This window comes from Phalacrocorax aristotelis, chromosome 1, assembly GCF_949628215.1.
Source record: "Phalacrocorax aristotelis chromosome 1, bGulAri2.1, whole genome shotgun sequence".
In the NCBI taxonomy this organism is placed as follows: domain Eukaryota; kingdom Metazoa; phylum Chordata; class Aves; order Suliformes; family Phalacrocoracidae; genus Phalacrocorax; species Phalacrocorax aristotelis.
This window is the reverse complement of record NC_134276.1, coordinates 72,582,962-72,597,657: the sequence shown is the minus strand read 5'-3', so window position 1 is coordinate 72,597,657 and position 14,696 is coordinate 72,582,962. Positions and strand designations below refer to the sequence as shown.

Here is a 14,696-nt window from a genome sequence, read left to right as displayed (position 1 = left end):
CAAGCCAGCAGACAGGTCTATAGTCCCTTGGGTGTTGCTACCACAACATGAAGCAGCAGCTTCATAGGTAATGCATGCAGAAACTGGGCTCCTGAGGAGCTCACAGGGCCCCAGGGATGGCAACACCAGTACTGGTATTGCTGCCTGCTAGCAGCAATTAGGGGTGACATGAAAGGAACCAAAGAAAGTTCTCTTTGTTCAAGCTGTTCTCTTGTTCATCCTCCAAACTCAAAAAACAACTTTATACACATAGGCAGCGATGAGATTCCATGCCCGAAACCAAAAATGCATTCATAGGTTTTACATAAGAGGTTTGTGTAACAGAGGGGTTTATATATAACATAATGCAGCAAAGACTTCAACGTATGGATTTTATGTAAGCTATTTCAAGTAAAGGCAATCAAACCGTGTGATATGTTTCACAAGTGTGTATTACAAAGTAATGATCTTACTAAAATTATCTTAATAAAGTGCAGGATTCACTGAAGACTAAATAATATATAGTTTAATACCTCTGGTTGCTCAACAATGAACTGTTTTCTGTAGTCTTAAAAAAAAAGATCAGTAACAGTAGAGATATCCTAGAGCTCCCTCTGGTCTCCAGAGATGATAAAATGTGTTTGCTTGCAAATACTTCAATCACGCACAGTCCTTGCCATATCGGTAAGCAGATGAGTGACTGGCAAGACAAGGAGCACAGCATTAAAATTGCTCCTCTTGCAAAAACTAACTCCAAATCAGCTCTCACACTGCCTGCATTGACCCTGCCTGACAATCCAGGAACATGTGCAGCACAGCCCCGTGCTGCCAGGCAGGGACTGCCAGGCACATCACTTCTGCATCGGCAATGGTGACACCCAGCAGAAAGGTGCCCTGACGCCTCCAAAAAGGTTATTCAAAAGGCTAAACATGAGTGTCCTTATTCCCCTGTTCACAGGTTTGGGTGCAGTAGCCAGGCTCAGGCTGCCTAGTGCCCTGCTACCCAGCCCTGCTTTTCTCACCCACCCCAGTCTACAGCACCATTTTCCTCTCCCTGTGCTCAAAATTGAGGTTTAGACCCATTCCAAAAGGACTAAATTGGGTTATTCACTCAAGTTCCAGGTTGCCACCCACTGGGCCCCAGGAAATTAAAAAAAAAAAAAAAAAAAAATTGGGATTCAACATTTATCTTTATTTTCTCTCTTATTCTCAGTAAACCTAAATTTGCACCCAGACCCATCCACATTGAAGAACACTTTCAAACAGAGCTTATAAACCCAGAGCTAATTCTCTCCTCATTAGAAGTTGGTATTTCTGGCAAAGGGACAGATGCTGAAACACTTTTAAACTCCGAGGAAACCCAGCATAAAGGTGCCAAAGATAAAGCAGGAAAAGTTGTGGGTCTTTTTTATGAACCCTATTGTTGTAATATGGTTCCTGGGGAGGGTACATACAGGGCTGGCTCCTGCTCGAAGGGCTGTTGTCTAATGGAAAGGTGTTTTGCCTGCCTGCTGTGACACTTGTAGTACTTCTCATTTAGAGGTTTTCCCTTTGTGTGAGGCTGCTTTTCACCCTGAAGAGGTCTCCAGCCCCACTGTGGCCATGGGCTCCATGGTTTAGGAGACTAACAGAAATGTGCTTAGCATTGTCCCCCACAAGGCTGGCCATGGGAATACACAGCTAGTGCAGAAACATGCAGAGGCCAGAGGCTTGTCAAGAAGTCTCTTCATTGCCTAGTAGGTAGCACCATCAAGGGGAAGGAAGATTTCAACTCGGGGGCTTCTCCCTCGTATTGGCTGGGGAGAGGGAAGGTGGGTGAAGGAGATAGTAAGAGCACAGCCAATTCCCAGGGAGAGCTGCTTGCATGCCTGCACCTGGGGGATGTACAAGCAGCCCTGAGTTCAGCTTCAAACAGGAAGAAGCACCTTCCTCACCTGACACTTAAACATTGCTGGTCTGTCCCCATCTGCCCCAGGCTTGTGGTTTCTCATACCTGCGGGTCCCCTGGAAGGCACTGTTGAGCTTGCCCATTGGTGAGCGGGGAGCTGGGGACTGCTGGAGCGACTGAGGTGGTTGTGGTGCCAGTGCCACCAGCATCAGTCCTGCCAGGAACCCTGAGGAACTGCTCTGGGTACTATGATCACTACTGGGTTAGCCTATGTAGAGGAGAGGCTTGGTGGCAGGGTGCGTTTACAAGCTAGAACCCATGACTCTTAAAGTAATGGGCTCGCCTAATCACACTGTTGGCGTAGTAGTCGTCTCTGTCACATGGGTCTTCCTCATAGACCTGGAGGTTGCCCGTTTTTGCATGGTAGGTGCAAAGTCCCCCTGGAAAGAGTTAAGAAGGACTTGTTATGGGCTTATAAGTAAGAAATAGAGATTTAAAAGTAAAAGTTCCTAGCCAAAAGGACGATGCATCTCACCAAACCTACACAACCTATTGAAAAATTGCTAATTGTGCACTATTGTTGAAAAGTGACTGATTTTGCAAAATCCTTATTTCTGTAGTGAAGAAACCCATGACTCTCTCCAAATGCAGGTGGGAATGGCACGCTAGTCCCAGAAAAGGGTGTAATCTAAAAAGGCAAGGACGGACGAGCAAGAAATAACATGGGGTGAACAAACCAGCAGGCAGATAACATGGACTACAAGCAAACCTGGATCAGAAGCTTCCTTGACACAATCAACTTAACAGCCTGCCACAATAAGCCTGTTGTGTTGTGGTGACTCAATTTCTGCCTTCCCCAGTGGCTTTTGTTTGGTTGGTTTCTACCTTATCTATCCATCTGACAGCCATTTCACTTGTAGGATGAACAGATAAGAGGATAACTTGAGACCTGTTCGCGTTCATTGTGCACAATGCCTTTTCCAGGGAACTTAAAGAGGTCCTGGATCTGGCCATTCACCAGTGGTGGCTCAGACACTCAATGTAGTGGCCCTCTGTGGGCATTTGTCACTGAAGTCAAGGGGCAACCTGCCAAGGCTGTCCCCGACACCTTCGCGCAGCCCTGAACAGGGTGTTCCCATACTGCTGCGGCAGCTCTCAGGCTGGGCTGGTCTCCTGCTGCTTCCTAGCACAGCAAAGCTGCCAAGGTGCTTGGAGCCCCACCACAGCAGGCAGAAACATAGAGGCCCTGTGGACAGTGCTTTGAGCTGGGAGGCTGTGTCTATATTCAGACCTCTTGCTGGTCTGCTGTTTTGGGATTGCCTCTTTTAAACTAGAAAACTCTGTCGGGTTTGGTGTTTTTGTTTTTTTTTCTTTGTAAGAGATGCTGTAAAATCTGCCAGATGCCAGACTGATGCTCTTTTTCCCTTAAAAGTGACACCAACAATTGCACAGCACTCCCATCATTCAGTGTGTCTCTGTCTAGTATATAGCCCATCATGTACCTCTCAGCTGCCGGTCCAAGGTCCAGGTAGGATGTCTTGCCTGTACTTCATTAATTGAAAGAACCAGGATAGTTGAGCCCTGGTTTATGTGATCTTCACTATCCCACACTCCAGAACGCTGGTATTGCTGCCTGTTAATCTAGAAAAGTCAAGCAAGAAAATGGGTTTCCCTCTGAACACAACCACCACTGTAGCTTCCTCTTCTTTGTACTCCCAGGATAACAATTAAGCACAACCTTTGATGTAGAGAGATTGTATTTCAGTGCTGTCTCAAAGGCAGAACTGTAATTTGCTACAGTAAAACCTTGGGAGATACACACCATTACTGTTCTGTTACTCATACTTATCGCCCTGATGTACCTGCATCAAGCCATACTTCTGCTGATCCCGGTCCCAGCCGTTGTCCAGGAGCAGGCCGACACGGCTTTCCTGCGAGATGATGGCAGCAATGAGTGCCGGGTCCAAGCACAGGTTTCTGGCTACTCTCTTAATTGGGATCTCATATTTCCTCAGGCGTACCATGTCTGCCTCAGCAGTCCTCTGTACCATGGCAAGTCGTGCTGTGTAGGAAAAGGCAGACTTACACACCCTCCCATCCAAAAACCTCACTTTCTGCTTGAAGAAAATGCAGCTACACCAAGTTGGGCAGTGGCACTTGAGGAGCAAGTGCAGCCCTGTAGGCTCTGGCTATGGCCAGGGACCTGCCGTGCCAGTACATGAGGATCATGGGGTGAAAAGGGTGGCTTTTCAGGAGTTGGAACTGTGCGTTTGTGGTTCTTTTCTGCTGCCACATGGCTGGAAATGTGGCTCTGTGACTGGAAAAGTTATTTTTCAAATTGCATTTGAAAAAAATGAGAGATGTGTTACTACTGACCAGCCAAACTGCAGTAACAGCTACATTGTTAGTCTGCGTATAGAAAAATGGGGGTGCTTTTTTTAAAGTAATTTTGGAACAGTTTGCAAACAAGCAAGTGGATTCGGATCCACACCTGGACACCCGCAGTCAGGCATCCAAGGTGCCTATGTCCGAGGCACGTGGCAAAGCCCCTTACAGTCTCTGGAGGTCTCAGCAGTATGAATCTGACCTAGTCAGCTGTGCAGTGACATGGGGCAATAACACAAGGCAAGAAAGAAGGAAATGGGAAGGAATTACCACAAACGGGTCACCCAGAGGTTGCATGGCTACAGACCTGGGGCCTGCAAAATGTGTCTCTGGCAGGTCACTACGGGCCAGATTAGCTGACATGCCAGCACTGAGGATCTGGTGCTCTGCACATCTTCCCCATCAAGCTGAGAGGCCCTGGGGTTTGGTGAGGATGCTGATGATAAAGTCCTGACTGATGAAGTAACCATTTTGACTGAAAAGGGGTTGTGCCATTTCCCTTTGCTTAGAGGCTGAGGATCCTGACTGTGGGACCTGAGGTTTGTCCTCCTGCTTCCCACCAGGTCTGGAGGCTTTGCAGCACCTGCCATTTTGAAGGAGGAGGTGTTGCTTTCTTCCTTTTGACTAATTGAATAGCTGCACCACATTTAATTTGGTGATAAAGGAAGGTAAAGCATCTCTCTGTCATGTACAAACAGGTTGACAAATCAAGCAATGAATGATACCTACCACACTCTGGGGCTCTTACAGATGTACAGGAGATCGTGGGGGCTTGAAGAGCATTTATATCACCATAGCAACTGTAACTCATGGATGGAGCTGAAAAATTAAACAGAGGTGTTTGAACACGTAAGATCTCAGAGCAATATTGTACTGCGTGCTGCAAGTGAGTACAAGTCAAGCGTGAGGGATTTATCCAGACCTGTAACCCACATCACCTTGTGCTGGCCACTCTTGTGTTGTTGCCACTGCTCCCCATCAATAATGTTAGCAAAGAAGGTTAGAGAACAGAAATTTGTTCTTTTCTTATTTAATGGTTGAAACAAGTGCAACTAATGACACTTTACATGAATAGGCATCTGCCCTGTTAGGTCTAAAGGTTGGTTTGGGAGAGGGGAACAACAGCATCTGCATTTATTTCATAAAGGTTTTCCCATTCAGTGTTCTCCATTGTCCATGACCCCTCAGATGATGGCTGGTGGTACCTAAGCACCCTGGCTGGGAATGTCTCCTGTAAACCTCAGTAATTTGTCGGGGAATTAATTCAGGAGAGTGCTTGACCAAGCCTGGGCAAATTACCCTGCCTCCTCAGCAATTAAGGAATGAATAGCCTCCATCAAAGACCCTGTGACATTTGTGAGACCATTTCTGAGTAGGCAGAGAGATCAGATAAGGTGAGCTGGGAAAATCAAGAGGAGGTGTGTCTGTGACTCCCTTTTGGTGTCAGTCCCATACTCCAGATTCCTGTTTAAAGGATGCAGGTGAGCAGCAAGTAGCCTCAAATGGCAGCTGAGGACCTTCAGCCACACAGGGTTTTACAGCACCTTGCAGAAAGGGGACCTCAGGCCTGACTGCACACCTCCTCTCCACAGTCCCCCTGCAAACTGTTCCCGGGGTGCTTTCGACAGCAAACTGAACCCAAACCCTGGCTCACCAACAAGGGCTGTAAGGCCCAGCAAGAGCAGTGTAGGGATCATGGCGATGGCTCTCCTCAGCTGCCCCAGGAGACCTGGAAACATAGTAGTTTGCAAAATGTGAATAAATCAGTGCTGATTTTCAACAGCCCTGTAGTAAAGTTTATGTGCCAAAAGCTCGCACCCTGAGGCCCCAGACAGGGATGGCATTAGCTGAAGATGGGTTGGGGAGCAGAGGCACCCTCTCCATAGCATGCTTTCCCCCTCACCCCAACATGGGGTGCAGCCACCAGCTCCAGAGAGCGGTGGTGGGAGGAGAAGCAAGTGATGGGAGCCCCATCTGCTCCTTATTTCCTCCTTGTCTGGGGGACACACACTTCTCCTGCAGCTGAATGTCTCCTCCATCCTGTGTGCCACTACACCATCACATGGAGACAGAAGGGCTGAGCCTGGAGAGCTCGGGAGCAGGGAGGTCCCCATCAGCAGCCTGGGCCAGCAGGAAATTTTCAGTCCCTGTCACTTCACATCGCTTGCTCACATGACCCCTTCCTGAACACCTGTAGCATGTCCTTATGATGAGAACGTACTGCACTTTTGCTTTAATTATATAGGTGTTTGGAGTCTAATGTGCTACAGGGTGCACACATCCTCTGTCTCTTGGTTCAAAAGTCAATGGAATCTTTGCCTGGCTTTGGAGAAATGAGTTTTCAAAAATCAAGCAATATCCCCCTCTCTGCTAAAAGCATGCAAGGCAAAGATTTTGCTGGTGAAATAACACTTCTGCATTAATTTCTGTGTGTGATTGCAGAGAATCACTTTAGTAATAAACGCATCTGTTGTGCTTATTAATAAAATCCCAAAATGCCATCAGATAGGTAGTAGCTATCAACTGGAAGAAACATTGACTGCACTTGCCTTGCTGGTGAATGCATATAAACTAAGCAATTTTTACGGCTTACAAATGTTTCTTTTTCCCCAAGAAGTTTCAAATACAAAACACACCACAAGTCTTGTAAGCAATCATCATGCAACACTATTAACCCTTGAACATGCCTTATTGATTTTAATAATGTGTGACCTTTTCTCTAGTCTGTATTTCTACTGCAAACCAAACTGTGTGGATGCACAAACACAAGTAGTCCACCAGTGTCATTGGAAAGACTACCTTGTCCTGCGTGAGCTGATTCAGGCCAGCAAACACCCCTGGCTGGAGCTGGGTACATGCAGTAGCTCAGTTTGATCTCTAAGGGTGAGTATTTGCAAGCCTGACCCAATACCTATTTGTTCAATGCCAAATCCATACAGGGTCCCATCAAAATCTACAGGCTGTAGCTGTTTCCACATGCAGAAAATTGCCATATTATAAAGTTTTCAGTTATCAGCCTTTTTTGACCCTTCCCATCACAAAAATCACTACAGGCCTTAAGTAGAAAGAGCATAACAATCACGATATTGACAAAATGCTAAATCAATGCAAAATCAAGGCTTCTCGCTCTAAATAAATATTCTGAGTGAATTCAGACTCACCTGTCTTCAACCAGCCTTCCTCTGAGGCAGGTCACTTGATGACTTTTATATATATGTGTATGAAAAGGTACCCACCCTATGGGCTTTGGAATGTTAATTCCTACCTAGTGTGATGACATTTGTTTTAAAGTACAATAAGTAATATATATTAAGAGCTTAGAATTCTTACGACTCCTTTCATCCAAAGATTTGCACAAGCAGTGGTTAGTAAGACTCAGGGCAACTCTGTGAAAGGAAATAAATACTGTTTTTCCTCCATCAATAAGCACATTGATGCACAATAAATGACTTGCAAAAATCATTGCAGTGAATCAGTGGCAGAGGCCAGGAAAAAATCAGGTCCCTGTCTAGTGCTCCTCTTGCTTTACATCTTAGATCAGTCTGGACACATTTCTGGAATGGTTTTTGCCTCATTTCCTCAATGATTTCAGATAGGCAAGCTTTTAACTGAGTATCACACTTTCCTATGAATTCCAAAAAAAGGGCAATTAAAGAAAAGCATCTAACTGCTTCTCTGCTTGCAGCAAGCCTAATTCAGGAGGGTGACTTGAATACTTTGAGAGCAGAGGCAGGGTTTGACTTTCAGATTTGGGGAGGCAGGATGCTGCAGCTGAAATGAGGAGGAAGGGAACTGGTCTCTCAGCAGCTGAAGCCAGTGGGGGCACACAGAGGGTCTCTGAAAGACTTACACCTTGTAGCTGAGACACTTTTCACATATGTAAAACATCTGAGTCACTTGGAGATAGAAAGATCATTTAGGAGGCCATTGCCCTTCAATCGTGTCCCCTTCCTCACATTTTTCTCTTCCCAAGACTCTGCTCAGCATGCATGGAGGCTAGGAAAGCAAGATTTTCTTCCTGTAGTTTTCTTTTAATTATTTAATACATCACAAATCCATCTATTCCCATTGCTCTCTTCTGGGCTTGTGATGTGGCCGGTAGGAAACACTGTTTTGGCCAGATACTAATTACTGGGTTCAAAACCAAGCGATGGTTATTAGTCTTTAAAGCACAGGAGGTGATCAAGTGGGCCTTGTCACCTTAAAAAATCAATAAACACAAAAATCAAGGACTTAGATCCTGAGTTAGTATGAAGGAGGGAAGCTTCACTGGAGAACCTAGCCCTGTTGTTACAGGAGGGTTGGGATATTAGTTAAGGTGAGTCTTAAGTATAAAACTAATTTATTTGGGTGAAATATGGAAATACTAGACATCTTCCCAAAGATTACAACAAGGCTAGGCATTCCTTCTTCATGTACAAACCCGACATCTTATTGTGGTATCTCAGACTAGACTATCACTTAATTCTTTTACTGGGGCTTAACATTTTAAATAGTAAAAAGTAACGTTTGACATAATGTAAGGTAAGAATCTATGTGGTATCTTTGGAAATAACAAGTAGAAAGTAGAGACATCACATGTACAGTGTGGCTTTAATCCTTTCAGAAGCAAACAGTGACTGAAAAAATGCTGGAGGGGAGGAAAGCCAGAAGAGCTGACAAAAGTCAGAGTGCACAGCTTGATGGCAACAAACCCAGTAGATATATTCATTTGCCTTCTATAGGACAAGATAATCTGTATTAGAAAGAGATGTGTCCTCTCAAATAGATGAAAATAATTTAGTATGAGCATCGAATTATGTTTTATAAAAACAGTATAATGTTAGTGATAATAAACCAGTGTTCCTCCGTCACTGAACCTGTGTTCATGCCGATGACCTGGGACCTTTTTTTGAAAAGTAGCCTCTGACCTCAGGTAAGGTTTCTCTCCTAATGTGTTGGCCACTTGCCGACGGTCCTTAAGGTAAAGTTTTGAATTTAAATACTGTTTGTCTTTGCTATGTATTTTCTCTCTCATCTATTACCCAAGTAATCACAGATTTTCTATATTTCGCAGTACTGTCACAGAAACTCTTAATGCCTGCTCTGCATTGCATTGCTCTTTATTTACTCACTGAACGGTGGACGTTATGTTTTAAGTACAATTATTATCTGTGCTGCTATATGCTTTTAGGCCCCTGGGACAGATTCCTTGTATTCACACAATTTCCAGTATAAGGCCAAATAAGAGGATATTTTTTTCAGCAGCATTATGAATGGGACTTTTTCTTGCTAAAAACCTCTTTATCCTTACAAAATTTGCTGACTACCTTTTAGAGCGAATGCCAGAATCAGGCAGCCTCTATGGAAACAAGGTTGTGCTCACATACATTGAACGGGCCAGGGCTGTAAACCAGTGCACTTGTCCAAGGCATTGCCACATAAAGGGACCTGCAAGATGTTAGAAAACATGATCAGCTCAGAGGTCTTTGTGGGGCTGTAAACCCAGAGCAATGAATTCAGGTGAAACTCTACATGAGAACGGGCTGCATCTGTCACTAGTACAGCACAATTTTTTACTTTTATCCTAGATTTAATTTGGAAAATTATGTCAGAAGTGGGATAAGGTCTACCTCTGACAGCCCATAACCCAACAGAGGGTATGCATGCTACCTTTGATAGGCCAAAGAGGGGATGAGTTAGAAGGCATCTTTGTCTATATGACTAAAGCAGCCTTTTCTAGATGGCTAGACTTCATAAAGAGATATCCAGGAATGAGCTGAACTGATGTCCCCCCAAAATGTTACCTTCTATCATAACACTACCATACCTCTCTCTATATTTTTCTTTATTATTCTTGGTATTTTGTTTAGAAGAACAGGTTTTGGATTTGTATGATATCGAGACTCTCATTTAGAAGGACAGTAAGTTGCTAGTCCTCATGCTAGGTAGTAGGGAAAATGTATGAAAGCCATGGAAATATGAAGTTACTATGAAATTAATATTAAAGAAAAAGGACACAAATGTTATAATTAAAAAACACCAAACCAACCATATAATTTTAAACTCCTTTTGCTATTGTGTAATTTTTAAACATAAAGGATGCCAGTACATGCTCCCCTTATGCTGGATTTTGGTCAGCACAGCGTGTGGTTAGGAGAGATGGGATAGAAAGCCAAGGAACGAGGAGGAGTTCACTTATCAAATGGTATCTGCATCTTCCTAAACTTAAGTAGCAGAAAAGCCTCCTGGTATTCACAGGGGCACCCTGGCAATGAGCTGCAGTCAGTGACCGCAGTCACGGCTTCCCCATGGTCTTTCGCTGGCACCGTTAGTTACACTGAGCTAAAGGGAGTACAGAGTGGACAAAAAATGCTACCTGAAAAAATAGCATTTTCCACTTGTTTTACATAAGCTAGAATGGAGCACACCCGAGATCTAAAGCACACCAAGTTTCAATATCACCAGTTCTTTCCTACTTGCAGATTTTCACTTGATTTTTTTTTTTCCTCATGCCAAGGGATCTATCAGGGTGAGGGGTTTTTTTAATTCCACTTAATGGAGATGATATCAAAATGGAGTATCGTTTTGAAAAGCATTATATATTGCGCATGCTGTTCTCCTTCAGGTTGCAGGTTACAGCATCAGGTTTCACTGGGTGGTGAGAATACTATCTAAAATTACCTGGAACAATACCCATAGTAATTACTGTCTCTGTTGTGAGATTCAACTCTGGTTTCATAACATCAACAGGCAGATACATTTCTCAGGTTGTTCCTTTTGTCTGGGATGTAATTATAGGTAACAGCAGGTATTCACAGACTTTGTAACTGCATTATAGGGAAGCTGCCCACAACAGCTGACGCATGTTGGATGCCTACCACTAACTGGCCAGTTAAAGATGCATCTGTAGCATCATCTCAAACAAACCCTCTAGAGCGGTCTTTCCCAACTTTTAAAGGGATACAGCCAATTTGATCATTACATTCCCACAGATTTTCTTTTCTACATCTACTATATGTGTAAGTAATGATCGCAAAGGTCTTCAAACTTGTAAGGCATGAGGTTCTCAGTTTTCACTGTGTTCAGAAGTGAACGGGTGGGTGCTGAGGGCCCCAGTCTCTTCCTTTTTCTTGCCTTTCTGAAGAATGCAGGTGGGCATTGAAACGACATCCCACTCTGCACAAAGCATCTCTCCAGCCATCATTCAAAATAACTAAGACTTACAAGGGAGGAAAAAAGTATTTTCCTCCTGTTCTTTAAAACTAGACTTTGAATTTTACTGTAGGAAGAGTGTTCTAGCAAAGAGGTCACTGGACTGGATCTTATGAGGCCTCAGTTCACACCCCAGACGAAAGACAGATCTGTGACCCAAAGCGAATCATTTGAAGCTTGAGCCAGGAGAGGGTTTATGCTCATAAAGCACAAATCAAAACACCGTCATGCTCCAAAGGTGTGTTCCAAGTACTTGGTTGAAATGCACTTCTGCTCCTGTTTGAGTCTAAAGTGGCCCAGCCAGAGGAGTTTGGTCCCCACATCCCAAAATCTGGTTCTGGACTCTGCATCCCAATGCCAAAATCTCTGGATGAGTGGGAGTTTACAGCCCACGCTCATGCATTTACTCACAAAAGATGTCTGTGGTGCCTACTTTGTTTAAACCAGACATGGCAGAAGCAAGACCAATTTTAGAAGATAACCTTACAAAGGCAGAAACCTACACTAACCTACCTTTTGTGGAAAGCACTTATGCCCCTCACCGAGACTGGATGCACGTACGTTCATTCTTCAGCCTGTTGAGGTTGTGTTACCGCAGAGCAGAGAACACCAGAGCCACAGGGGAAGTTGGCGGGAGGAAAAGAGAATGGCCCCTGAGCACCTGTAGGAACACAGCTGGATCAGCTTCATGTTCCTGAGACTGCCTTGGTGTTTCATATTGAACAGGGAGAGGGGAGAAAAATAATCAATTTAATATTTTGTAGTAAGTGTGAAAAATACACAAAGCATTGGGAATCACAGAACAGTAGGGGTTGGAAGGGACCTCTGGAGATCATCTCATCCAACCCCCCTGCTTGAGCAGGCACACCTAGAGCAGGGGACACAGAAACGTGTCCAGGCAGATTTTGAATATCTCCAGAGAAGGAGACTCCACAACCCCCCTGGGCAGCCTGTGCCACTGCTCTGGCACCCTCACAGGAAAGGAGTTTCTTCTCACGTTTAGGTGCAACTTCCTGTGTTCCAACTTGTGCCCATTGCCCCTTGGCCTGTCGTTGGGCACCACTGAAAAGAGTCTGGCCCCATCCTCTTGACACCCGCCCTTCAGATATTTAGATTTTAGAATAGGGAGGAGAACCCCATCTCCTCCCAAATCCATAAACTACAAAGCTACATTTTCTCTTGCTCCCTCTTTCCAGCCCCTCAAGCCTGACGCTCTGCTGTACAAAGCTTCAGAAGCGAGGGTGGAGAGGAATGCCGCACTTGGGTAAAACATCTTGTAGTAGCTTACTTTGGCAGCACTCATCAGCTTTCTGGCTGCCTTGGATCCTGCCCCGGGGCACCGCCCGCTGGAGAGGAAACTGACACGCCTAATCCCAAATCTGGACTCCGGGAAGAGACTGAAATTAGATACTGGAGCTCCTAACTCTTGATGTTCCCAGGTCCTTTGGCAGAGCTAGTCTCATTTTAATTTCCCACATACAAATTGAGAATAGGACATTCATGACTCACAGGGATGTCAAACTAACATTAATTATTAACTTTACCCATTAATCATGATAACTATTAAGAGCATTTCTGTGTGCCTGGAATTCATGATACAAAGCATTGAGGACTGTCAACATTTTAGAAACCAAACAGGAAACAATTTCAGACTTTTTTCTAGGGCAGCACACTAACAAAAGAGATAATTAGCAAGGAGGAAGGTCAGGAAAGGAATTAATGGAGTTTTGCGTATTACGATACCTGATTTTCATACAGTGTCATCTTGGGAAAAGCCAATGGTTACTGGAGATTGCATGGTTTGTGAAGCAGGTACGTTAATTTTTAAACCTTTTTTATAAGAGTCAAATGTTGAAATCATACCACCAGGTAGACGATGTCTGAACAGGTTGCGTTCACAAAGGCAAAGCATATTACCACAGATTCAACACCGAGTGGACACAGCTACATGGCTCCTGGATCAGCGGTGAGTTATTTTAGGCAGCTCAAGCCATGACTGTAATAGCTAATCCAAAAAAATGTAGCCTTAAAATATGTACCTCATAGGATCTCTACAAGCAAATTTGCTTAACAATTCCCTTTCCACCAACAGGCATCAAATACCTCTCAGTGTACACACACTTAAAATTAATCCACCAAATTTGAACAAATTTTTTTGGGTGATGCTCTGGTCTCCTGTGTAGCACTTTAGCTAGTTTGACGCGTTAACTTAAATTGATGAAGAAGGTATGGGCATATGTTTCCTTTTGCAGTGCATGATACAGAACGGTGCTCTCCAGAGGGATGAATAACAAGGAACATCTGGGTGACTTGAACGCCTTGGATCACCACAATCAAATGAGACAGACTTAACACCGAAGGATCCAAAGCATGATCCAAGAGAAAGGATAAGAGTAAACCTTCCAAGCAGTAATTTGCTCAAAAGTGGTTGAACCTATCTGTATACCCTTTAAAGGCGGCTCAGGGGCAATGTCCCCCCTCCGAACAGTTCTAAAATATTCTACTGTAACATGAAGAACCCTCCACTTCTGATTCCTAGAGGGCTTTCCTTAAGCTCTGGAGCGTAACCCTCACTCTTGAACTGTTGTACGCAGCAGTTCTAAAGAGACAGACAATCAACCCACTACTGACAGAACTTTCCTTTAAAAAAAGTGGAATACACAGCTATTGATTAGGCAATGAGTACAAGAGCCGTACGTTTTCTGCACCTGCTTGTGTATGTGCGCGTATGCAAGAGACAAAATGACAGCACCCCTGGCACCAAGTTGAGGGCACTGGCTTTACTCTTACATGGAAGACAAAAGGCCTGTTTTAGAAACTGTACTGGTCAAGGCCTGAATTTTCTATAGGCATTTCTGTAAAGAAGTACTCTTTTTAGAATTTCTAGATGGGAAATAGCACAATGTGGATTACTTGGAACCAAGGACTGGAAGGCATCAATTCACCTTTTGAGTCGGCCTCTCTCAGTGACCACTATTACACTTGCAGGCAATCCAACCTACTAATGGGGTCTGAGAGCAGCTGCTCAGTTGTTGCTCTCTCCAGAGTTTATCATCCCACCTCTTTCAGGGACCAGACTTCTTCACACTTCCCAAATCCCAAAGCTCAACTCAGCACTTAACTTCTAGGTAGATCTCTTGAGCTGACCGTCACAAGTGTAACGCAGGATCAATCAGCAATCGAAGAGTGCCCCGTGAAGTCCAAATAATCGAGCGTTAAGAGCTGAACAAGACAGATCTTGTTTGGTTAT

General features: G+C 44.3%; 1 protein-coding gene across 4 annotated transcripts; it reads right to left on the bottom strand.

Annotated features, from left to right (window-relative positions):
* Window positions 1-1,152: 1,152 nt before the first annotated feature.
* LOC142057292 (lysozyme g-like) lies at window positions 1,153-12,750 on the bottom strand. 4 transcript variants are annotated; one of them, XM_075093058.1, is made up of 7 exons: window positions 11,960-12,092; window positions 9,562-9,682; window positions 5,907-5,981; window positions 4,982-5,071; window positions 3,730-3,929; window positions 3,370-3,508; window positions 1,153-2,307 (listed from the first exon to the last, which is right to left on the bottom strand). In XM_075093058.1, the coding sequence occupies exons 3-7, from the start codon at window positions 5,947-5,949 to the stop codon at window positions 2,177-2,179; spliced, it is 603 nt and encodes a 200-aa protein (XP_074949159.1). In that variant the 5' UTR covers window positions 5,950-5,981; window positions 9,562-9,682; window positions 11,960-12,092; the 3' UTR covers window positions 1,153-2,176. The 4 variants fall into 4 exon arrangements, with proteins under 4 accessions (XP_074949159.1, XP_074949151.1, XP_074949169.1 ...); XM_075093050.1 differs by lacking the exon at window positions 9,562-9,682 and having other exon boundaries at window positions 11,960-12,750; XM_075093068.1 differs by lacking the exons at window positions 5,907-5,981; window positions 9,562-9,682 and having other exon boundaries at window positions 11,960-12,099.
* Between the last annotated feature and the right edge of the window lie 1,946 nt (window positions 12,751-14,696).

What these genes read in the sequence shown, in the direction of transcription:
- LOC142057292 (XM_075093041.1), bottom strand. Translation starts at nt 5,991, where the DNA reads ATGTTTCCAGGTCTCCTGGGGCAGCTGAGGAGAGCCATCGCCATGATC. An exon ending in GGGCCTTACAGCCCTTGTTG is followed by an intron (nt 5,072 to 5,906) that starts GTGAGCCAGGGT and finishes TTAATTTTTCAG; the next exon opens with CTCCATCCATGAGTTACAGT. An exon ending in CTTGGACCGGCAGCTGAGAG is followed by an intron (nt 2,308 to 3,369) that starts GTACATGATGGG and finishes AACTCTTTCCAG; the next exon opens with GGGGACTTTGCACCTACCAT.